The following is a 22,424-nucleotide window of genomic DNA, read 5'->3' on the forward strand; positions in this document are numbered from 1 at the left end:
GGCCAATCGGCTTGAATATTGTCTGCCCTAAACGAACAAACTAACAAATAAAAGGTATTACAATGATTCAACAACAGTAAACTATTAACGCAAACACAGCAAACCACAAGAGAACTCTGTGACAACGACGACAAAAATAATAAAAAGGATTTGGCAATAATGTCCCACCTGATGCTAACATTGTAACAATTACAAAAATCCATGAAATGAGTTCAAACATTAAGAAAATGAACTATATAAAACAAATAAATAAAAAATATGTGCAGAATGGTGTCGTTTAAAATTTCAGCTGCTTCAACACAAACAGTCGCCAAGCTTGGTAGGCTAGCACAGAGGTGAGCAACCTTTTCTGTAGCACGGGGCGATTTAAAGTCCGACTATATTCTCGCGGCCCAGCGCAATAAGAACATTAGTAATATTAGCTATAACAACAATAATAATGTGATAATATTGATCCCAAATCCACTCACAGTACCACAATGTACAACTTTGTTTTGTCTGAAATATTTCTAATAATGCTCCATTATCTAAAGTATTTTTCTTTGTTGTTTATGATTAAGCTCGCTTACTGCTGTGACCCAGGTACGATTCCTATGGCATCCAATTCTGAGTAAATGAGGTCAGCGATTTTTGTCAACAATTCTCCGGGTATAGCGCGCCCCCAGAAAATTTGAATTATTTTTGAGGTGAAAGATTGGTATATATGAACCAATAAACATGGTTCAAAGTCAAGTATTTGCTCTTCTTGTGAAGCCCAGTATTAGATGGTCCGAGGCCCGATTCGGATCCCAGTGATTGATGAACACTGATCTCCATAGAAAAAGGCGTTAGATGTTATCTGATCATGGCACTACTTTTACTAACAGTACCACGTTGTACAACGTTATTTTGGCTGAACTATTTCCCATAATGCTCCTATACAACATACCACGTGACACCACGAGTAAAAACACTGTGATAAACTTATACCTTTAGCGCAAAAAAAGCTAACAAGAAACCTGAGTGACAGTTTGAGATCAGTGGATGATGCAACTAAATTGTGAATGTGTTTAATTGCTGTTAAAAGTGTTGATAAGGATTGTTCAAACCTCATATTGTTAGAATATGATATAATGAAATTGTGAATGTGTCTAATTGCTGTTAAAAGTGTCAATAAAATTGTTCAAACCAAAAAATGCAGTCTTTTGAGACATTTTTTGATCAAGGGCTATACAAACTAATGTGACTTGACTTGACATGAACCGGTAAAATATTTTTTATTTTCTTTTATAACCCCAATGGCCTAGTGCTTAAGTTTTAATGCTTTCACCACCGGGTCCGGGTTTGATTCTCGTTACAACAACTGCTGAGCAAATGAGGATAGCGATATTTGTCAATTGACCATGCGTAATGTTTTCTGGGTGCAAAACAAAGAATGTAAACACAGATGAATACGTGTAAGGAAAAAATAGGGCAATTTTTCTCTTTCTGTGTGGCCCAGTTACAAAACGACCGACGGTCTGGTGACGGTTTATAGCCCGGTTTTTGCCAACCAGTGAGCTAGCGTGCATCATGTAGCACAATGTTTCTTGGTTACAAAAAAAAAACTCAAGTAGAAAACTGTGATCTTTGAGGAGTAGGAGGAGCTTAATGATTTGCATCTTTGAGTAAATGAGCCGACGCGGGCCATTCGTCCAGGGGCCGGCCGTGATGCCGGCATTCGTCACGAGCCTGAGGACGTGAAGTGAGGTCAACGGCGACCAAACGTTGCGAGCACCAGCGAAAAGCTGCGCCGGGCCGCCGCGATGAGCGCAGAGTTACGCACGCTCGCACCATCGGCGCTGAATCACGCCGAGTGCAGCAGCACCGCCGCCGGCGGGCGCTCGGGATGCCCGGGAAACGGGGACGTCAGCTCACGTTTGCCTCGACTCCCAAACACTTTAGCGCCGCGCTGCTGCACTGCTACCACTACCGCTGGAGGTGATCGCCCGCTAGCAAAGATAGCGATGCGTGACTTTGACTATTGAGAAAAATTGTAAACGGAAAATGGATGTAACATGATAAAATTAAATATATAACACAAAAACATTTACTATGTGTAATAACATAACAAAACATTATCAACAGCTCAAAAATGGAACATTAACAAAATTGTGCATTTTTAGCAACTAGCAAAACTGTCTGTCGTAAATAAAAGTTCAACTGGCCAGACCAATATTTAGAAATTTACCTAATAGCTATGTTGATATATAAGTCATACAGTTATATTCGGTATTTACTATAATGTTGTTGTTGTCATTTATTCTGAATATGCATTACAAGTACTGCAAGTCTTCCTGATTATTCCAAACAATTTATCAGAATAAAAACATGTGAAATAGAAAAACAAATGAGGAAGCTACATAAACCAGAAAACAAAGGAAGAGAAAACAAAATACATATTCATAATCAAGCGATACAATACAATGATAAATCGACATACAATCTACTGATAGGCCGGGAAGGGTTTAATTGATTTTCAGCTATTTCGTATCGCTCAAGATACGAGCAAGATCCTGTAACGACTTAATCTCATATGTGGAGGTATCACTCTATATGTAACTTAGCTTACACAAAGTAACAAAAACTGTAAAATAAGACTGAAAATCAATCATAGCAAGCACAATGTGATTTAGGAATGGTGCAGATTTATCAAGTAGAGCCAGGTGAATCGGCCAAATCATTCATTATTGCAGTTTACAAACTGGCAGAACACTGTTACTATGGCGCAATGCAGGAAGAAATGCAGATTGGTGGTCAGCGTAATACAAAAAGGACTGTCAGAAAGCCTGCAGAAGGACAGTGAATTAACACTTGATAAAACTGTCTTAAAAATAAGACTACATGAAGAAATTGAGAAAACAACAGCATATTCTGCTTGACACAAGGAATGAAGCAAATTTGGACATGATGAAATACAAGAAAAAGTTCCAGAAACAAACTAAAGGTGCCCAAGACAATAGATTAAGGTAACATGAAACAGAGCAAAGACAATAAAGAGCCTGCAGATGTGGCAAAGCGCTGTTCCATTCTCTGACAATTGTCCTGCAAGGGATGCAGAGTGCCCTAAGTGTACTGCTGCGGCGTGTCCCCATTTCCCTATTAAGCAAAGTCAGGGAGGAGCTCCAGAGAATGGTGACCCTGGGAGTGAGAGCCCTCATCGATGAGGTGACAAAGTTGTGCACAGGGATTGTTGTAGTCCCAAAGCCCAATGTAACAATCAGAATCTGCGTGGATCGGACTAATCTCAACAAATACGTCTGCCTAAAAGACTCATTCTTCCTGCAGTCGACGAAACTCTCGCCAAGCTGTCAGTGTTTCCAAAACTTAATACCACAGCTGGCTTTTGGAAGCTGCCCCTTTACCCAGAATCAGTCCCTCTGACAACGTTCATCGCACCGTTTGGGAGGTACTGTTTTAACACTAGAGCTTCAGCTGTTCTAGCATTATCGACAAGACCTGCTACTTGTAGATGGACTACTGATGAAAGGATGCCAACTTGTCAAGTGGAAATACTGAACAAAGTTCATCAAGGCAGAGCACGACAGTCCGTATGGTGGCCAGGGCTATCAATGCAGATAAAACTGAAAGTAGAGGATTGTGCACAACATGCAAAGGAGGCGTATAACTTCCCGTAACCATTGATGATGCCACGGTTACCGGCCAGGCCAAGGCAATGGTTGGGAACTTATCTGTTCTGGGGGAAATCAACTAGGTACCTGGTGGTAGTGGACAACTTCTTGCGCTTTATAGAGGTAGCTAACTTAATTTTTACATCAACCTTCGTAATTGAGAAGCTTAAGGCTATCTTCGTACGTCACGGTGTCGCAGAGGTCCTGGTCACAGACAGTGGTCCTCAGTGTACGTCATTGGATTTTGCAAACTTTGCCAAAGTTTATGACTTCAACTAAGTGACTGTCAGCCCCTGTCATCCTCAGGGAAGTTCAGGAGCTGAAAGAGCTTTTGGAACAGTCAAATTGTTCCTGAAGAAGGGAGAATATGCACTCAATGCCCTACTGTCTTACAGGGCCACACCTTTGGCAGAAGTCACTTCTCCTGCACAGCTCCTAAAGGGTTGAAACATCAGAACAACCCTGCCCGTCAGTCAAGAGAACTTGAATCCGAGGTGGCCCGACCTACAAGACCAACAAATGATAGCGAAGCAAGCAGCCAGTTTCAACAAATGGCGCACAACAGAGACAGGAGCTGTGACCAGGACCGAGAGTCTGGGTGGAGAACACAGTGCAACCTGGGGTCATCACAGGCCTAGCCCAGACACCAAGGTCCTACAACATCAAAATGCCCTTAGGAGAAACAGATCCCACATCAAGGTCATTCCAGGCTCCTACTTCGTCTCGATCGGGGCCCATTATCAGAAGAACAGTGAAAATGGACTTGTAATAACTTGTCTTTTTTTTAAAAGTAATTATTGATGATTTAATGATGTTGTTAAAAGAAATGTGGGTAACTCACTTGAAGGTGGAGAAATGGTAATAATGGTAAGAACCAATAGGCGGAACTAATGTCCCTGTGTTAAGAGTTGACTAAGAACCTGAGACTTTCCCAGAAACAGTACGTTCTGAGATGCCAGTGAGCTTGGATGTATGAATAAAGATGTATTAAAAGATACTTTCCTCTTGTGAGTCTTGGTCGTACAGACAATGTATTGAACATTGTTACAGTATTCGCTGAGCTTACCCAACAATCACAATGACAAAGTCCAGAAGGTTCCAACCATTGCGGATGTAAGAACTTGGGTGCATGACCAGACCGTAGGCCAGGATCTTTAAGAAGGTTTCAATTGTGAAGATAATGAGGAAGACATACTCCACTTGTTCCTGGGGGAGTCACAAATAAAAAAGAATACATTTGTTTGTCTTATTTGATATTTCTAAAACACAAAATATAAACATGCATTAATCTTAGCTTTTGCTCGTCATAGCGCAAGGTTAGCTGTATGGGCTTCGGGCATATACTGTATTGCGCACCAGGTCATGGTTGGTAGAGTTGGAGTCGTCTTCAGGAAACGGTTTGGACACACCCAGTGCGACACAGTTAGCAAAGATGGCTAACAGGATGAAGATGTCAAAAGGCCTGAGGGACACTAAGGAAGATCAACTTGAATAGAAATGTTCAGTTTATGCAAAACAGACAAGACAAGACATTTGTTAGTAGTTAAATGGTGATACTTAAGTGATGCTGTTACAAGTAATTGTGAACCAATATTCTAAAAAAAGATACTTCCACTCGACAATCGAAAGTGCAGCTCGTCTAATGGGGTTGTTGAGTTTTAAGCAATACAGTGCTCGGGGGGCACGCTGGACCTGATTGGTTCCCTGCACCTGTAGAGGAAGTCACATCATCACCTTATGTTATTTTTGTTTTTGTAGTGTTGTTTTTAGATAGTTTTCACAGTGTTTCACCAGTGTTTGGATACCAAAAGAATTTCATTTGATTGATGTTTTGTTTTTTTGATCCCTTGCCATTTTGTCTCACCTGTTTCTTGGCGTGCTGTCCTTTTCTACGTTGGGTTCCGGTGGAACTGGTGGTGGAGTGAAGGGTGTCCGTTCTGGTCATCCGCACTCCCTGGTCTTCACCTTCCATCTCCTCGTCCCAATCCTCGCCACCTCGCTCTTCTCCTCCCCCTTCGCCACCGCCGCCCCCGTCCTCCTCTGCCCCCTCCTCATCCTCTCCACCACCATCTTCACCGTCCACAGCCTTAGCGTAGCCGTTACGTGGCGCGCCTGGTAAGAGGCATTGGATTTAGGCACAAAAACAATCAAACAGAAGGAGTGACAAATTCAGGTAAACACTAATCATGATTGTCGTTTCACCAAGGGTATATTCCCATTTTATCATACGCTGATTGAGGTTATGTAATCTATTTACTGTAAGTTCCAGACAAGATAGTTCTCCTGTTTAAAAGCCCCATGCTCAAATTTAAGAACCAGACTCAATATTGACTTTGGACAAGCTGCACCCGATTTTAAGTCATAGGCTTAAACAGCCATAAAAAATAGAAATAATAATAATAAAAATTCACGTCCATTTGTTTTTTAAGACCTGCGTAAAACTGGCCCATCTCCATGCAGAATTTGCGTTGACGCATTTTGCTGCAGAAAGCCAACAGCGCCATGACCTTCACACCTGACACTGTTTTGAGCTGCGCCGTTTTCTTTTTTTCTCCGAGTTGTTTACGTCACATGTTTCTCAGTTCAATTGACCAATTAGAAGGCGATTACAAAGACGAGCACATTTTTACTACTACACTAAAAGAAAAGGCAAATGAGGACTGCGTTGCGTAGAAGGTGAGCCCTATATCTATAGAAGACAGAGTCAGGGCAACCATACTGTGAAGGATAGTGCCAGGTTGAAGACATGTTTTTGTGCTGTTGTCACTGGTGGTTTCCGCTGTGACGGACAAAATTGCAATTGCTTGTCATCGTTCCTCGAGGATTAAAGGAAACTTTAGCAACTTGCCTACATTGCACCCTATGAAATGCCCCCTCTGGAAAATATTTTTTTTAGAAAGCGTTATTAAAAATAGTTTTTGAATGGTTTTAATTTATATTCGTTTTGCATCACACAGTATTTTGATGCTCTATGTGATTTAATTTTATATTTGTATATATTTCGTGCTTTCATTGTTCTTTTTAAAATGTATTTGATATCTGTTTTCTTTTAGACTGCTTATTACTACTCTCTATCATTATCATATTTATCAATATCATTATTAGCCTTACGGGGCAGCACGGCAGCGCAGTGGTTAGCACAGTTCATGTCATGGGAACCTCCTGCGTGGGTTCAAATCCAGCTCCAGACTTCCTGTGTGGAGTTTGTATGTTCTCCCCGTGCTTGCGTGGGTTTCATCCGGGCACTCCGGTTTCCTCCCACATTCCAAAAACATGCATTTCAGGTGAATTGGCCGGTCCAAATTGTCCCTAGGAGTAAATGAGCGAGTGAGTTGTCTGTCCCTGTGTGCCCTGCGATTGGCTGGCAACCAGTTCAGGGTGTCCCCTGCCCACTGCCCGGAGATGGCTGGGATGGGCTCCAGCCCCCCCGTGACCCTAATGAGGATAAGTGGTACGGTAATGAGATGAGAGATGAGATTATTAGCCTTACAGTTTAGAGGTCCCCCCGTAGCCTCCTCAAGTTCTACCGATAGGTGGGTAGTAACAGAGTACATTTACTCTGTACAGAAAACAAAGGAAGAGAAACCAAATACATATTCATAATCAAGAGATATAGTACATGTACTCTGTTACATTTACTTTGGTAAGTTTAGGGTTATTTTGTACTTCTGGGAGTATTTTTAAATCCCTATACTTATCTATTTTGCTTGAGTAAAATTTTGAAGATGAAATAGTACTCTTAGTGGACTATGAAGACACAGGAGAGGAACGAACTATGGAAGCCCAAGCCCAAACACACACACGCACATACACACACAATTTGTACGAGTTCATGGGCTAGCTTGTTGTTCTGCCTGCATAGCCTGTTAAAAAAGTGCTGGGGCATTAAATGTGCTACTAGTTCTTAGTTCATTCATCTGATATATACTATTTATTACTTCATTGTTGTTTCAAGCATTTGAATTTATGTTGATTATTTTGATCTATTTCTAAATGAAATGTATTTTTTGTTGATTTCATGAAATTTGATAATTTGATGATCTAATGGAATCGTGGTGTAGAAAAAAGATCAATAAATAAGATGTGGCTACAGTTACTCGGTGCTTGAGTAACTTTTATCACCAAGTACAATTTTACTTTTACTCAAGCAATTATTTAGATGTCTACTTTTACTTCTCCTTGAGTAACATTATTCTGAAGTTTTTTTTTTTTACAGGCACTCCTATTTCCTCCCACATCCCCAAAACATGCACGTCAAGTTGTTGGTGGCTAAATTGTCCCTAGGTACAGTATGTGTGTATGTTTGTATGTCTGTCTGTGGCTGCCCGATGTCAGCTGGGGTGGGCTCCCTAGTGAGGATAAGCGATTCGGAATTTTTATCATTATGCATTCATTTTTTCATTTATTTTGACCCCTTTTACGTCACTGAACATCTCCTTAACTTGGATGTGTGCTATTTGTGTAATTATTAGTGTATTAGTCATTATGTAGATGAGCAGTTAGATGCCAAAGAATGACCATTTGTCCTTAAAAGCTAGCTTACTCCTGAAAAAATTGTCTTCACGTCCCCTTACCTTAATCTCAAATCTGAAATATTTGCCCTGATGGCGAGCTAGCTCAGTGGCTTCACAGTTCTGACTGAGATTTTAGGCTTACATTTGTGGGATTCTTGCATGTATCCTGTTCAAGCATATTGCCGTCTCCTATCACAACTTAAAAAGTGCAGCGACTGAAGATTCATGGAGGCCTACTTGTTTTCAGTTCTGCAACTGGCCGCTGACCAGTCCGGGCCTTACTCTACAAGTCAGTTGGAATGGGCTCCAACTTACCCGAATGATGATGAGCGGTGCAGAAATTGTGAAACGGAAGACGATAATGATAGAGAAGATAAGGAAGATGACGTGAATATGCTAACATTGTAGTGAACAGCTGTGACCTAGATCTGTGTGCTTGCGTGTATGTGTGTGGTATGGGTTATGGTGTGTGCGTACTTGTGTGCATTAGTTATTACCTGAGGACCTTGAACACACAAATGCACGCACGCATTCACACACATTTACACACACCCTATTAACATCTCGGTAAGATTATTGCCGCCTCGCTCGACCTTCACATTGTCATTTTCCTAGATTTCCGGTTTCCTGTAATGCTTTGCAGTGTCCAGCTGTGACACAAAGCTGACAAGTCTTTTGTACATAAACACAATTCTACATCACTATCACATAAAAAGCCCACACTGTGAGACAGAATGGCGTACTTATTCTGCAAACGAATCCGCAAGCTAACTTGCTATCACGACTAAAGAGCAGATGCGACTAAAAAGTTCAGAACTCACACACTGTAACAAGAGGTAATATCGAGCCTGAAAACATCCAGCCTGATCAAGGCCTACTGATATTAAAGCCTGACTCAGCCCGATCCCGAACAATCAAAATGATTTGCGGGATTGAGCCAAACGCAAAATTTCCTATTTCATCTGAGGACTCGAGAGTAGGAGAGGTGAGTTATTATAACAAATCAAAACCTGTTTTATGTAATGAAATCTAAATCAACATGAATGCATAAACATTTACATGTTTTACATTTCTGTGTCTGCAGAGGTTACAGTGCCCGATACATGTCCATTATTCACTTTTTTTTTTTTTTTAGGTACATTAACCTATGTAATATTTGATCACTTGGTGTCACTCTATTAAATAGTGCGGCCGGAAATGAGTCCTACAAAGCAGAAGGAAGAGGAACTAACTGCGGAGAGTCCATTGACCAAACAGTAGCCTTCTTTTTAAATTTACTAGAATAGCCTTGGAATGGAATGAGAATGGAATGGAAGGAGACCAAGAGGAAGGCCGCGATTGACGTGGATGGATGGTATTATGAGTGCACTGCAGGAAAGAAGTCTAAATCTAGTGGAAGCTAGAGCTCTTGTTGGTGAAAGGAATGAGTGGAGAGGTGTTGTAATAGGATAGTGGGATATGTGGACATGTTCTAAGGGATGGGCAGGGCACCTGTATGATGCGGCAGGGGTAAACCAGTAAAAGCTGTCGGGTAGATAGATAGAATAGCCTTATGTCATTGGCCACAACTTCCAGTATTACCTGAAGTATTGAAGAAAGTCTATGCTATTCGTTACACATTCATTCATTTATAGAGAGTGAGCGTTATACTTGTAGACCATTTGGATTTTTGAGGGGATTTTTTTGTACAACTAGGAAGAACTAAGTATTACATATTGTCCCTTTAAGAGTTGATGGGAATATTTGAAGGCCGCCAGTTAATTGGATGGGTTTTACATTGTGCCATAAATCACAGCAGCGGAGCATTCTTAATAATCTAGCGCGGCACTTAGAGAGAGAAGGGGGGGGGGGGGGGGGGAGACAAAGAAGAACTATGACGGGTGTATGATATTTAAAAAAGCAGCGAGAGAGGAGTCCAGCCCGACCCAGACGTAAAAATTGAAAATCTTGTTCCAAACAGGCTTGGGCTTAATATCATACCTCTGACTGTAACCGAGTAAAAGTGAGTTTGCATGCATTTAAAATTATTTATTTTTTATATCTACAGTATATGTTTGAAATTTTTGAAAAGCGAATATACCGCAACTGGAATGATGGATAGAGAAGTTACAAATCAAAGATAATATGTTGAAGTTTTTTATGCTAAACTTAGCTGGTATTAGCTCAATATTATTCTATCAAAACAATAGGGCCATTGTAAATATCTTGCTTCTCAAAATGTATTTCATATTTTTTTAAACTTCCACGGTTTGCATTCCTTCATGTCTGTTTTTGCAAAATCAGTCAAGGTCTCAACCGCAGTTGACGTTAGCTCTCTGTATTTAGGCCATTTTATACAGCGCTGTCAACTGCTGAGCGTGAGAAGTAACAAACCTATTTTGACAAAGAAAGCAACTGAGACCCAGAGAGTAAATATAAGTGTTTCTAAATAAATGAAAAGAATCCAAAGGCATTCCAGGACAAACTCAAGTAAGGACACGAGATGAAATCCAGTTCAGTGTATTAAAAAAACTGTACTTTTTGCCTCCGTGACTATAGAATTGATGAATAGTCATAAGAAGAATGGGTGAATAATCGTCAGTCACGGAAAGCAAGCAAACAAATGAGCCGGTAAAGAGTAAAGCGAGCCTGCAGGGGGCGCTGCTGTGTCTGCTGCACTAACTTAACGTGATTATTTTGTCCTCAGGCTGCTGAGGAGCCGAGGTTAGGACAGCGCAGGTCACATGACTGTTGCTCACGTTGTTTTGTTTTGAGTGTGTGTGTGTGTGCACATCTACACCAGCCACACACAGTCGCACACACACACAACACACACATGCAAACACAGCCCCTGCATTGCCCCATGAGAATCCGTCTAATTATGCCCGAATTATCCCGAGACAACCGAGATCATCCTGACAGCAGTGAGCGTGCATGCATGCATGCATGTACGTGTGTGTTTTTGTGTGAGAATGTGTGTGTATACGTGTATGGACTAGTGTGACCTCAATGGCTGTAAGACTTTTGGAGGAAGTCCTTCAGCTGAGTTGAGGCCCACTTTAGCTCAGTGGTTCTTAAATAGTGGAGCGCCAGGGTAAGTAAAGAAGGGCACAGGCGTTTGACATCTGGGAACCTTTTTTTTAACGTTCCCAGAATCAACTGCAACTGCTCCTCCACTACACTAGGGAGCAGTGGTGATCTCATTGGCAGAAATGCTTTCTTTAGATTTAGTCTCCATGCAGAGAATGAGCATTGAGTATGAAGTGTGGACAGAAAGTGGAGCAGACCATAAAATGACTCAATGAAAACAATATTTAACACGGATGAGGAGACAGGCCAAAGAGTAATAATATTGATATTATCGAGACTAAGGAAGTAAGTATAGGATTGATGCTACAGTAATTCCTCGCTACTTCGCGCTTCGGTTATGGCTGATTCAGTGCTTTGCAGATTTTGAATTGAATTGTCTTTATTGTCATTCATATCAACTTATCATGCATTGTGTTCTGACCAGACAGCATACAGCAAATGCTATCACGATGGCAGCTTGTATGTGTGTGTGTTGGGTGGCGTGACTGTCAATGTGCGTGACTGTGATGTGGTGGTATATGCAGTCAGTCAAACAGGAGGGAGGGCGCACAACTCAATGGGTCCACCCAAAGCAATAGCAAGGCTGCAGGTCCGCCCTACTGCTACGGCTAGACTAACAACTCTCTTAAGCCACCCCTGTATCTCACCAATGCCAGATTACCTATGGAAAGGATGACCTGGAGCTAAAACACAACTTGTGGGAAACTGCTAAAGTCGGGACAGTTGTATTTTAATCATCGCGCAGACCTGGCTTAACTCAAAGACAACTGATGCTAGAGTGCAGCTAGCCAGCTGCTCTCTAAATCACTTTTTTACACTGTTAAGAGTAGCCCTCTAATTTCGTTGTACATTTGTATGATGACAATAAAGACCTTATTTAACTGCAATTCTTTGTTCTGCGTTTTTATTTGAAGATCTATACTTGTTATTTTGTTACAGTCATATACTCTTAGCCGGTAGGGACATTGTCGTGATTGCCAATTTGGAGCACCTGCGGCAGCTTGATGTGGCGCCAACAGCCCGGACAGCTGATTGGTGGACACTCCCTTTTTAAACCCCCGGCTTCCTGTTGGTCACTGTGAGATCGTTGCGAACTGTTGCATTCCACTCAGTGAGCATTCTCGTCCGACTCCGTTTCTGCTAAGCCTTTTTCCTGCCTGATCTTCGTTATTGACCTGTTTCCGGACACGATTACGCCCGTTCTGCCTGCCTCCTGTTACCTGACCTGTTTTGCCACGTTACCTGCCTGCCTCCTGCCTACGACCTTGCTGACGAACACGACATCGCCTTTGATCTCCAGCCCCGGCCTACAACTCTCTATTACCGCCTGTCTCCATCCGACACGGAAGTGTCACTCCCGCCTCGCTCACTCCTGCTTTCCGTCAGTCCTCGGATCAAGCAAGCAAGCCTTACTCTCCCTCTCTTTTCAAATAAAAACTGAGAAACGTACGCTATTGAGTCCTGTGTCCATTCTGGTCTGTGACAGACATCATATTGAGGTAAATTTTACCCTTGGTGGCCCTATTAACCGTGATAACCGAGGGAATCACTGAATTGTCCTGGGATAAAGGCTTTACCCCTCCGCCAATGTCCTCAAAGCACCGCTTTTTTATGTTGTTAGGGGAGTACTTATCTCTCTCACCCAGCCCCCGGCCACTCTCTAAGTTTATGGCTGTTTGTATGACCGAAAGGCACACTTTTAGCCCCTCTCCCAACCAGGGCTGCTTCGGCATCTTGCCTGCCAGGCAGAAAAGAGGGCTAAATCAACGAGCACACCCTTATTAAGATGAATTAGCAGTGTGGACTTTTCTTTTTCAAACAAAAGAAAAGTGCAATGCTAGGTGTGTGGTAAACTCGTCCGGTACTATGGCAAATTTACAAAAACACAAAAGTTCACTCTACTGAGAGCAACAAGCTGCGACAAAAATTGTATAAATGTTGCTGTTCCTGAACAAAAACCAGTGTATCCATTGTCACTATGGCAACAGAAACATAAAGGGCTTGTTCTTTGATGATTCTTAGGTTTTACTCTTGACTTTTGCATATTAACAGTTGCTGTTGTTGAAGTATTTTATGTTTATATACTGTCAAAGTTTTTTAGATGGTATTGTTTACACAATTTGCACTATTTGACTTCATCTTCAAAATATTGTGCAATCAGAGGTATGGTTGACATTGTTATTTGTCTTGTGGCTTTTGTATTTGAGGTTCTTGACTTCTGTTCTGAAACAGTTGTAGTAGGAAAATTCATATTTCAAAAAGCGGAGTATTACAAAACGTGCTAATTCATTCATATCACCTTTGATTAAAATAATCAGCACTGATTGTTTTATATATTTTTGTTTTGCAGATTTTTATATTGCACTCTTTTGTTCTTTTTAGTGACCAGTTTGAGTGCATTATTATTTATTGATTTTATGTCATTTCATTTTTCACTATATGGGTTAACATGGTCAGTCAAACTGTTTGTAGTTTGAGGATTTTTATTCTATTTTGTAACTTCAGATACACCTTAAATATTTTCTGTTCCAGTTAATAAAACTATTCTTTGTTTTAAGTTGGTTTTTAAATTATCTTAAACGTTAATAAGTATACCGTGTTAGGCAGTGCTGTACTTAAAGAATTTTATCGACGAATTATATTAGGGGCGGAGGAAAGTCTCAAGAGGTTTTCCTCTTCTGAGGGGGTCGTGACGAAATATAATTGAGAAGCTCTGCTTTAGCGGGACAGCAACTGTGCGTGTGTGTTCAAGTGTTTGCGCATGTGTGTGTATTTGAGCTTTACTCACACACAACCCTCATACGCCTTGTTAACTTTCTGCTTCTCAGTGTTCTGTTACTCCTGCTATGTGTGTGCTGTATGCACGCCAACGTGCACATGTGCCCTCCGGGCTGGTCCAGCTGGGAAGGTCATGAGGTTATTTAGTCAACGTCGTTGCACTTTTCTATTTCTTCATCATGAAAAAATGTGTCTCCCCCATCAACTGTGTTTAGCGCTTTTTGTCACTCGGGTCATGGGTGAGCCTATCCCAGCAAACTTCGAGTGAGAGGCGGAGGACACTCTGGACTGGTCACTAGTCAATCACAGAGTTGCTCAATGCTGAGAGATTGCTAATATGTGCGTTTAACCCAGCCCTCCCTAATTTGCACAAACGACGAACAAATCTTATCATATCCCAGCCAACTTTAATCACCAGGCCATTGAGATACCTGTCCGTCAGAGCTAAGATCATAAACCCAAGTCCAAGGCCTGACCAGACCTGAATTTCGGGCCAGGTCAGGCCTAAAATGTAATCATGATATTTTCTCTCTGTCACTGCCTTTTTTTATCATTGACCCATCATTGTTCTTCTTTATCCCTCTGCCTCTCTCTCTCTTAAAGTGGCACAATAGATTATTAAGGATATACTGCTCCTGTGATTTATGGTCCAATTTTCAACTTGTCAAAATGATGCATGTTCTTAAAATGTTCCCATCAACTTTGTCATTGATAGAAAATTGTTCGTTGATGTAACCTCCGCAGACACAGAAATATAAAAGATGTAAATATTCATACTTTCTTGTTTAGCATAGATTTTGTTTTCAAAGACAGGCTTTAATTTGTTATCATAAATCACCTCTCCCCATCACAAATAAAATATGAATTTCGGGTTTGCTTCGGGCTCGGTCCAGCAAATAATTTTGATTGGTCGGGCGTCTAGTCTAAATACCCCCGGGCCTGGGTTGAGCTGGATTTTTTTTAAGCCTCGTCTTAACTTTCCTGTTTGTTAATGTTGTTGTGACATGGCCAAACACCCCGTGCACCTCATGCCTCGAGATCAGAGTTGGTAGAGTCAAATATAAGGCAATGGAACAAAACGTTGTAAGGATTAGTTCCACCGCCATGGCAACCGGCGATTTAGCGCACATTTCCATGACAACGCTATCAGAACTCCTGCGGACGCCATCTTAATTCCGCGAGCAGGAAGTCTGATCCTCTGCCAGGATGGAAGGATTAAAGCATTCTCACTGAGGTATGCAGAGGTCAATGTTCATGCGATAGCTTATCGATCAAGGACGTGAAAAGTGAAGCACGTCGTGAAATAATACATAATGCATGACAAAGATCCTAACAGTAAAACTGACGTGATGAAGTAGGTCATCTTCCAACTGTAGCTCATAACGTGGAAACCAAGAATATGGTATGCAAACAATAGTCATGGCTTAATAGACAAGCTAAAAGAAATCCTCATTAAATGCTACCACGAAAATGTGCGCTCAGGAGAATGTTTATAACACTACCAGCCATTACCCCCAACTAGAGCTGCACCGATGTCGACTAAAGTCGTTAATAGAAATAGTCGACAATAAATACCATTGTCAACTATTGTCGCCAGACACGTTTTACCAAGAGAAGTAGGCATCTCTACATAGAAGTAATCTCGGCTGAGAGCCACTCAATAGCGTCTCTGTCTCGATCAGTAACATAAAGAAAAAACGGTGTTAACGAGGGGTGCAGGATTTTGGGAAAAAACCTAATTGCGATTTTCCAGACCAGTATTGCAATCCCGATGCGATTTTCGAAGGTGCCTTTTCTGTGTTAGTTTTGTTTTATTTGTGAGTACTTAACCCTTGGATGCATGACCTACCAGTACATACGCTCGATGATTAGTAGGGAAAAAGTCAAAACACCAATGGCATTATGTCATACACATGTTTTTTGAGGAATACCTGGAATACAACAGTATTACAACCTTTCTTTAATTTCAAGGAATTTGAAGAATAACAACCCATGGGGTCATTTTTGATCCCACTTATGCATCCATGGGTTAATACTAGTGACATGCTTTAACCTGCCTGAAAGCCGTCGAATTGTTGGGATGCAAAGACGTATCTGTACGATGTCACTAGTCCCCGGTCCTTTTGGAGTCCCTAAATGGCCACTTTGGGAAACGCCTACACTTACTTATAGAAAAATGTACAAAATACTAATGTTTTGTTTTTCAGATTGTGATTGACTTTGACCAGGGACCAGGTAAGGCTTCATGCATTACCACTTAACATGCCCATGCTACACTCATCTGCAGGCATGTGATTGCAAAATAAAATTCCCCCCAAAATATGCCATTATGTGTGTTCCAACTTAGATTGTTCAATGTTAGTAGCACTTGCGATGATTATTTCAGTTGGGCACAAAACTTCAGAGTGTTACCTTTCAAAAGAGACCAAAACTGTTTAGATTTACCAAATGTTTCAACAACAGCGTTCAATTTACTTAGGTGAATTTTACAGGATTAATAAAATGTTAAATTTAAGTGAACAGCGTCCTCTTCTGGGGAGCTTTATTAGGGTTGCCGTCTATAAAACCATGAAAAAGCGCAGTGTTATGCGATAACACAATCGCACTGTGTCACATCGCAATGTTGTTAAGACTTCAGTTAATAGTGCAGCCCTATTGTCATCAGCATCCACCAAAGTTTCTATAGTTTGGGAGCAGTTTAGCTTGAGTACAGCAAATAAAAAGGCTATTTGAACATTTAGAACAGCAGACCTTGCATATCAGAGCAGTACCTCTGTGATGCACAAATATTTAAAGGGACAGTGTGTTATATTTAGTGCCTCCCAGTGGTACAAATTGAAAAACTTTCATTCAGTTAAAAAAAAAACTTGATTTCAGTGCTTGGCAAAAATATCTGAGATATCATACCAATGTTATTTTTTACAGAAAAAAATAGGAACAGAAATGTGTATTTTTTTTACATAGTGCAATCCCTAACTAAGGTCGCTGCCATGTTTGTCTGGCAAATTGCTGCCACGTTGTACTCTGTGGCACTGGATCTCATTTTCATTAGACAATTCACTATCATATAGTGGCCAAATATTACACTCTTGGGTTTTAAAGACAACCTTTGGACAGTCGAACAAATAGGAGTCTGACCATCTTCAGAAAGATTCAAGAAGGATTCAAGCCAATACTGTTTTTCTGACATGCATTGTACATTTCATTCGGGTATATTTTACTAGGAAAGAGCTGGAGAGTTATGCCAGGCTGTGCCTGAAAACAAATTTGAAATGAAATGCATGCAGTCGAACAACAAGTCAAGTCAAGTCATGTTCAATTGCACAGCCCTTAATCCATGGAGTCTCAAAGGGCTGCAAAGCCCACAGACTATTCCAAACTACAGACTATTATTACACCATCCCTTGATCTAAAACCTACATGAGGGCAAGTAAAAACTCGAAAGCCTCAAAGTGAGGAAAATGAAGAATTTGGTCTCAGTCGGATACGGATATTATAATTCATGCGTTTGTTACCTCCCGTCTCGAATACTGTAATGCACTACTCTCCGGTCTCCCGAAGTCAAAAATCAAGAGCCTTCAGCTAGTACAAAATGCTGCAGCGAGGCTTTTAACTAAGACAAGAAAGTTTGATCACATTACCCCGATTTTAGCTAACCTGCATTGGCTCCCTGTTAGCTTAAGATGTGATTTTAAGGTTCTGTTGGTAGTATACAAAATCATGCATGGACTTGCTCCCTCATATCTTTCAGATTTAATTTCCCCCTATGGTCCGGTCCGTAGCCTACGATCTGAGAGTGCCGGTCTTCTGATGATCCCAAGAGCAAAGAAGTGTTCTGCTGGTTCGAGAGCGTTCTCCATCCGGGCACCGGTGCTGTGGAATGCTCTTCCCCATGAGATCCGATCTGCAACCTCAGTGGAAATGTTTAAATCTAAACTTAAAACTCACTTCTACTCCATAGCATATGAATAACCTACTCTTCTCGTCGGCTGAAAAATAGTCTGTGTAATATAGTGTAATAATCTGTGAAGCCCTTTGAGACTCTTCGTGATTTAGGGCTATACAAACAAAAATGACTTGACTTGACTTGACAATATCTGTGTATCTGTGCATTTGCCCTCACGTAGGTTTTAGATCAGGTGATGGTGTCATAATAGTCTGTGGTTTGCAAAAATCTGTGGTCTGTGCAGCTCTTTGAGACTCGTTGTGATTAAGGGCTATACAAATAAACATGACTTGACTTGACTTGACTTTAGAAGGGACTGCACATGAGGTAATCCCCCTTCCAGGAAGACCAGGCTGCAATGGATGTTGCAATAACAAATAATACACAGATATTGTCAACATGAAATATAGGTCATTCATAAGCTACAGAATAGAACGAACATCAGTTGATAAACATCAATTGTTAAAACCATTTGATTTTAAACAATCTTTAAGTATTTTTGTTTCAGAGTTTGTGGTTGACCACTGAATGTGCTTCACAAAATGCACATAATATTTGTTTTATTCATTTTTCAACTGCTGTTAATGAGCCTGTCCTTGGTTTATAGGAATACATTTTCTTACTTGATTTTAATTTATTATTTTTTTGCCTGTCCCTAAAAAATGGACGGAGATTTATTCATGAATATATGTCTCTACTGACCGATCAATGTGCCTGATCGGTTTTAGATCGGGCATTTTTATTGAGCTTTTGTACGAATCTGCTGTATGTTCAATAAAAGATGTATTTTTCATTGTATCCAGTTTCCTTGTGTATATTATTTTTTTGCCACATAAATAAGTAAAATTCATGCTGTTTGATTATTTGACTTATCGTTTCAATAGTCGGTGACTTGTTGACTGTTAAAATAGACATTAGGTGCAGCCCTAGCCCCAAATGTTATTAAAAGTAAAGTTTGTATTAATGCTAATAATGATGCTTATAATACTGCTTATCAACAACAACCAATCCTTTTTTGATTAGGACTGGTCACTTTAAGGGTAAACAAGAGACATACGCCCTTTCTCTAATGTTCTGTGTTTCTGTCTCCTCAAGCCTTTCCTTGTTAAACTTGGCCTTTAGTTATGCATCCAGTTGTCTCATCTGATCTCAGTGACCATCTTTATCAAGAAGGGAGAGTAGTCTTGTGAACCTGGTGCTTAAAGTTTTCCCCAAAACATACTGTGGAATGTTCAGAATTTTTAAAAACGCCAAGCTCCGCAGTCTTCTTGTTAATTGTTTGGATAGATGCACAACCTTTGTTTAGAGACATTTTACCAGCAAAATATTCACAAGTAACCAATGAAAAAAGCCGACAAGTACACCATCCAGGTTCTTTCAAGTGGGAACTCCAGGTTTTGCCTGATTACGTGAGATCCCAAGGACAGTAGAACAGACAATCCCTCAAGTGTCACATGGGTTGCTGCAATGTGGGATGGACCGAAAACACTTCGCCAGGAGGTGGCCTTTTAAACAGATGTTACTGCCTCGCCTCCTCATTTGGCACCTGTCAGCTCTTCTCCTTAGCCCCTTTCAGAGCTTCTCACCCAATTACTAGGATGAAGAATGGTATGCTTCCACTAATAACCTTTTTAACCAGTGAAATAGTCTCAAACCCCAGAAATAGGAGAGCCTATATCAGATCCCCGGACTCTGCTTTCTCATTATATCGTCTCTCCAGAGATTTTGACTGGTTGGAGGTGTGGTTTGAGCAGAGGGCGGGTGGAGGATCTTAGATATGTGGTTTTCTCCTTAGCCCCTCATATTTGTGCCAGTCATTAGTATCAGAGTCAAACACTTCATGTTTTTGTGCAATGCTTTCCCCGTTTTGAGAGGTCAAATGGTGCACCAGACCTTAGTGCCGGCCTGAAGTCATTTGACATGGTCTCACCAAACAGCCAGATTTTTGAATTAGCGCCCATTAACAGCTGCTCCAGAATCCCAGAGGTTAGATGAAGTCCCTCCAAAAATTGCATGCTGCATCCTTTCACCCCAGTATCCACGATTAATTTATGGGAGTGCTAATAGAATAAGCACAAACCAACATAAGGAAAAGGTTCCAGTTGATCTGCACAATAATGGTGGTATAGACGACAGGCCAGTCAATTTTCCCTCTGGTGTAAGTGGTTTGAGTTCTGACAGAAGTGGGAGTTTAAACTCATAGCAGTGGATGTGAGACCACCGTAACTACGCAATTCTTTTACATCACTCAGGCATTTTTTCCTACGAATTGGAGCCAACACAAAACAAAAACTCGCAGACATAACATTTTTTGGCCTTTGACCATAATTAACACGTTGTTGGTGATGGCCAAAATAGAAACACACTGTTTTTTGGGGGTGTTTATACTATTAAATTGGGGAGGGTTTATTTTTAAAACATAAAGCAATTTGTTTTTACTTATTTTTATTTTTACTTATTTTGAAAAAAATAACTTCTTTTAGATTTTTTCGAGAAATGTTGCCCCATATTTTAAGTATTTAAATGACAAAAGTGGGGGGAAAAGTAGGGGCACAGGGTTGCAAAAAACACTTATACCAGGACCTTTGTTCAAAACAAACACAAGTAGTGGAAACGTCCATTATTTTGCCAAATTACCGTACTTTTCGCACTATAATGCACAAAAAATATTCTTTTGTGATATATATTTTCCATATATACAGGGAGTGCAGAATTGTTAGGCAAGTTGTATTTTTGAGGATTAATTTTATTATTGAACAACAACCATGTTCTTAATGAACCCAAAAGTCTCATTAATATCAAAGCTGACTATTTTGGAAGTTGGAGTGGGGCTTTTTTAGTTTTAGCTATTTTAGGAGGATATCTGTGTGTGCAGGTGACTATTACTGTGCATAATTATTAGGCAACTTAACAAAAAACAAATGTATACCCATTTCAATTATTTATTTTCATCAGGGAAACCAATATAACAGCTCAACATTCACAAATATACATTTCTGACATTCAAAAACAAAACAAAAACAAATCAGTGACCAATATAGCCACCTTTCTTTGCAAGGACACTCAAAAGCCTGCCATCCATGGATTCTGTCAGTGCTTTGATCTGTTCACGATCAACATTGCGTGCAGCAGCAACCACAGCCTCCCAGACACTGTTCAGAGAGGTGTACTGTTTTCCCTCCTTGTAAATCTCACATTTGATGAGGGACCACAGGTTCTCTATGGGGTTCAGATCAGGTGAACAAGGAGGCCATGTCATTAGTTTTTCTTCTTTTAGACCCTTTCTTGCCAGCCACGCTGTGGAGTACTTGGATGCGTGTGATGGAGCGTTGTCCTGCATGAAAATCATGTTTTTCTTGAAGGATGCGGACTTCTTCCTGTACCACTGCTTGAAGAAGGTGTCTTCCAGAAACTGGCAGTAGGACTGGGAGTTGAGCTTGAGTCCATCCTCAACCCGAAAAGGCCCCACAAGCTCATCTTTGATGATACCAGCCCATACCAGTACCCCACCTCCACCTTGCTGGTGTCTGAGGCGGACTGGAGCTCTCTGCCCTTTACCGATCCAGCCACGGGCCCATCCATCTGGCCCATCAAGACTCACTCTCATTTCATCAGTCCATAAAACCTTAGAAAAATCTGTCTTGAGATTTTTCTTGGCCCAGTCTTGACGTTTCAGCTTGTGTGTCTTGTTCAGTGGTGGTCGTTTTTCAGCCTTTCTTACCTTGGCCATGTCTCTGAGTATTGCACACCTTGTGCTTTTGGGCACTCCAGTGATGTTGCAGCTCTGAAATATGGCAAAACTGGTGGCAAGTGGCATCTTGGCAGCTGTACGCTTGACTTTTCTCAGTTCACGGGCAGTTATTTTGCGCCTTGGTTTTTCTACACGCTTCTTGCGACCCTGTTGACTATTTTGAATGTAACCCTTGATTGTTTAATGATCACGCTTCAGAAGCTTGGCAATTTTAAGAGTGCTGCATCCCTCTGCAAGATATCTCACTATTTTTGACTTTTCAGAGCCTGTCAAGTCCCTCTTCTGACCCATTTTGCCAAAGGAAAGGAAGTTGCCTAATAATTATGCACACCTGATATAGGGTGTTGATGTCATTAGACCACACCCCTTCTCATTACAGAGATGCACATCACCTGATATGCTTAATTGGTAGTAGGCTTTCGAGCCTATACAGCTTGGAGTAAGACAACATGCATAAAGAGGATGATGTGGTCAAAATACTCATTTGCCTAATAATTCTGCACTCCCTGTAGAGCACAATGGACTATAGGGCGCATGGAATTAAATCTACAGTAAGAGCTAGGGTTTCCGAAAAAATGAAAAATACATTTGATTTAAAATAAGTGATTTTACAGAACATAAATTAATATTATGATATCTGGTTTCATCACTAAAATGAATTGATTCATTTATTAATGGTTATTTGGCTGTCCTCACTCCGAGTGTGTGCCCTTATC

The 22,424-nt window shown here is 40.8% G+C and overlaps 1 protein-coding gene across 1 annotated transcript in view; it reads right to left on the minus strand.

The window, feature by feature from the left end:
- Positions 1–22,424, minus strand: part of cacna1fb (calcium voltage-gated channel subunit alpha1 Fb) — a 59,061-nt gene that overhangs the window by 34,226 nt on the left and 2,411 nt on the right. Inside the window, exons 2-6 of the mRNA XM_088331130.1 lie at positions 5,715–5,762; positions 5,515–5,645; positions 5,260–5,360; positions 5,007–5,112; positions 4,717–4,856 (exon numbers count right to left, since the gene is read on the minus strand). Coding sequence (XP_088187256.1) covers positions 4,717–4,856; positions 5,007–5,112; positions 5,260–5,360; positions 5,515–5,645; positions 5,715–5,762 — 526 coding nt within the window. The remainder of the gene's footprint in view (positions 1–4,716; positions 4,857–5,006; positions 5,113–5,259; positions 5,361–5,514; positions 5,646–5,714; positions 5,763–22,424) is intronic.

The sequence above is a fragment of the Urocampus carinirostris genome, chromosome 3 (assembly GCF_059441175.1).
Source record: "Urocampus carinirostris isolate Australia breed hairy pipefish chromosome 3, RoL_Ucar_1.0, whole genome shotgun sequence".
In the NCBI taxonomy this organism is placed as follows: domain Eukaryota; kingdom Metazoa; phylum Chordata; class Actinopteri; order Syngnathiformes; family Syngnathidae; genus Urocampus; species Urocampus carinirostris.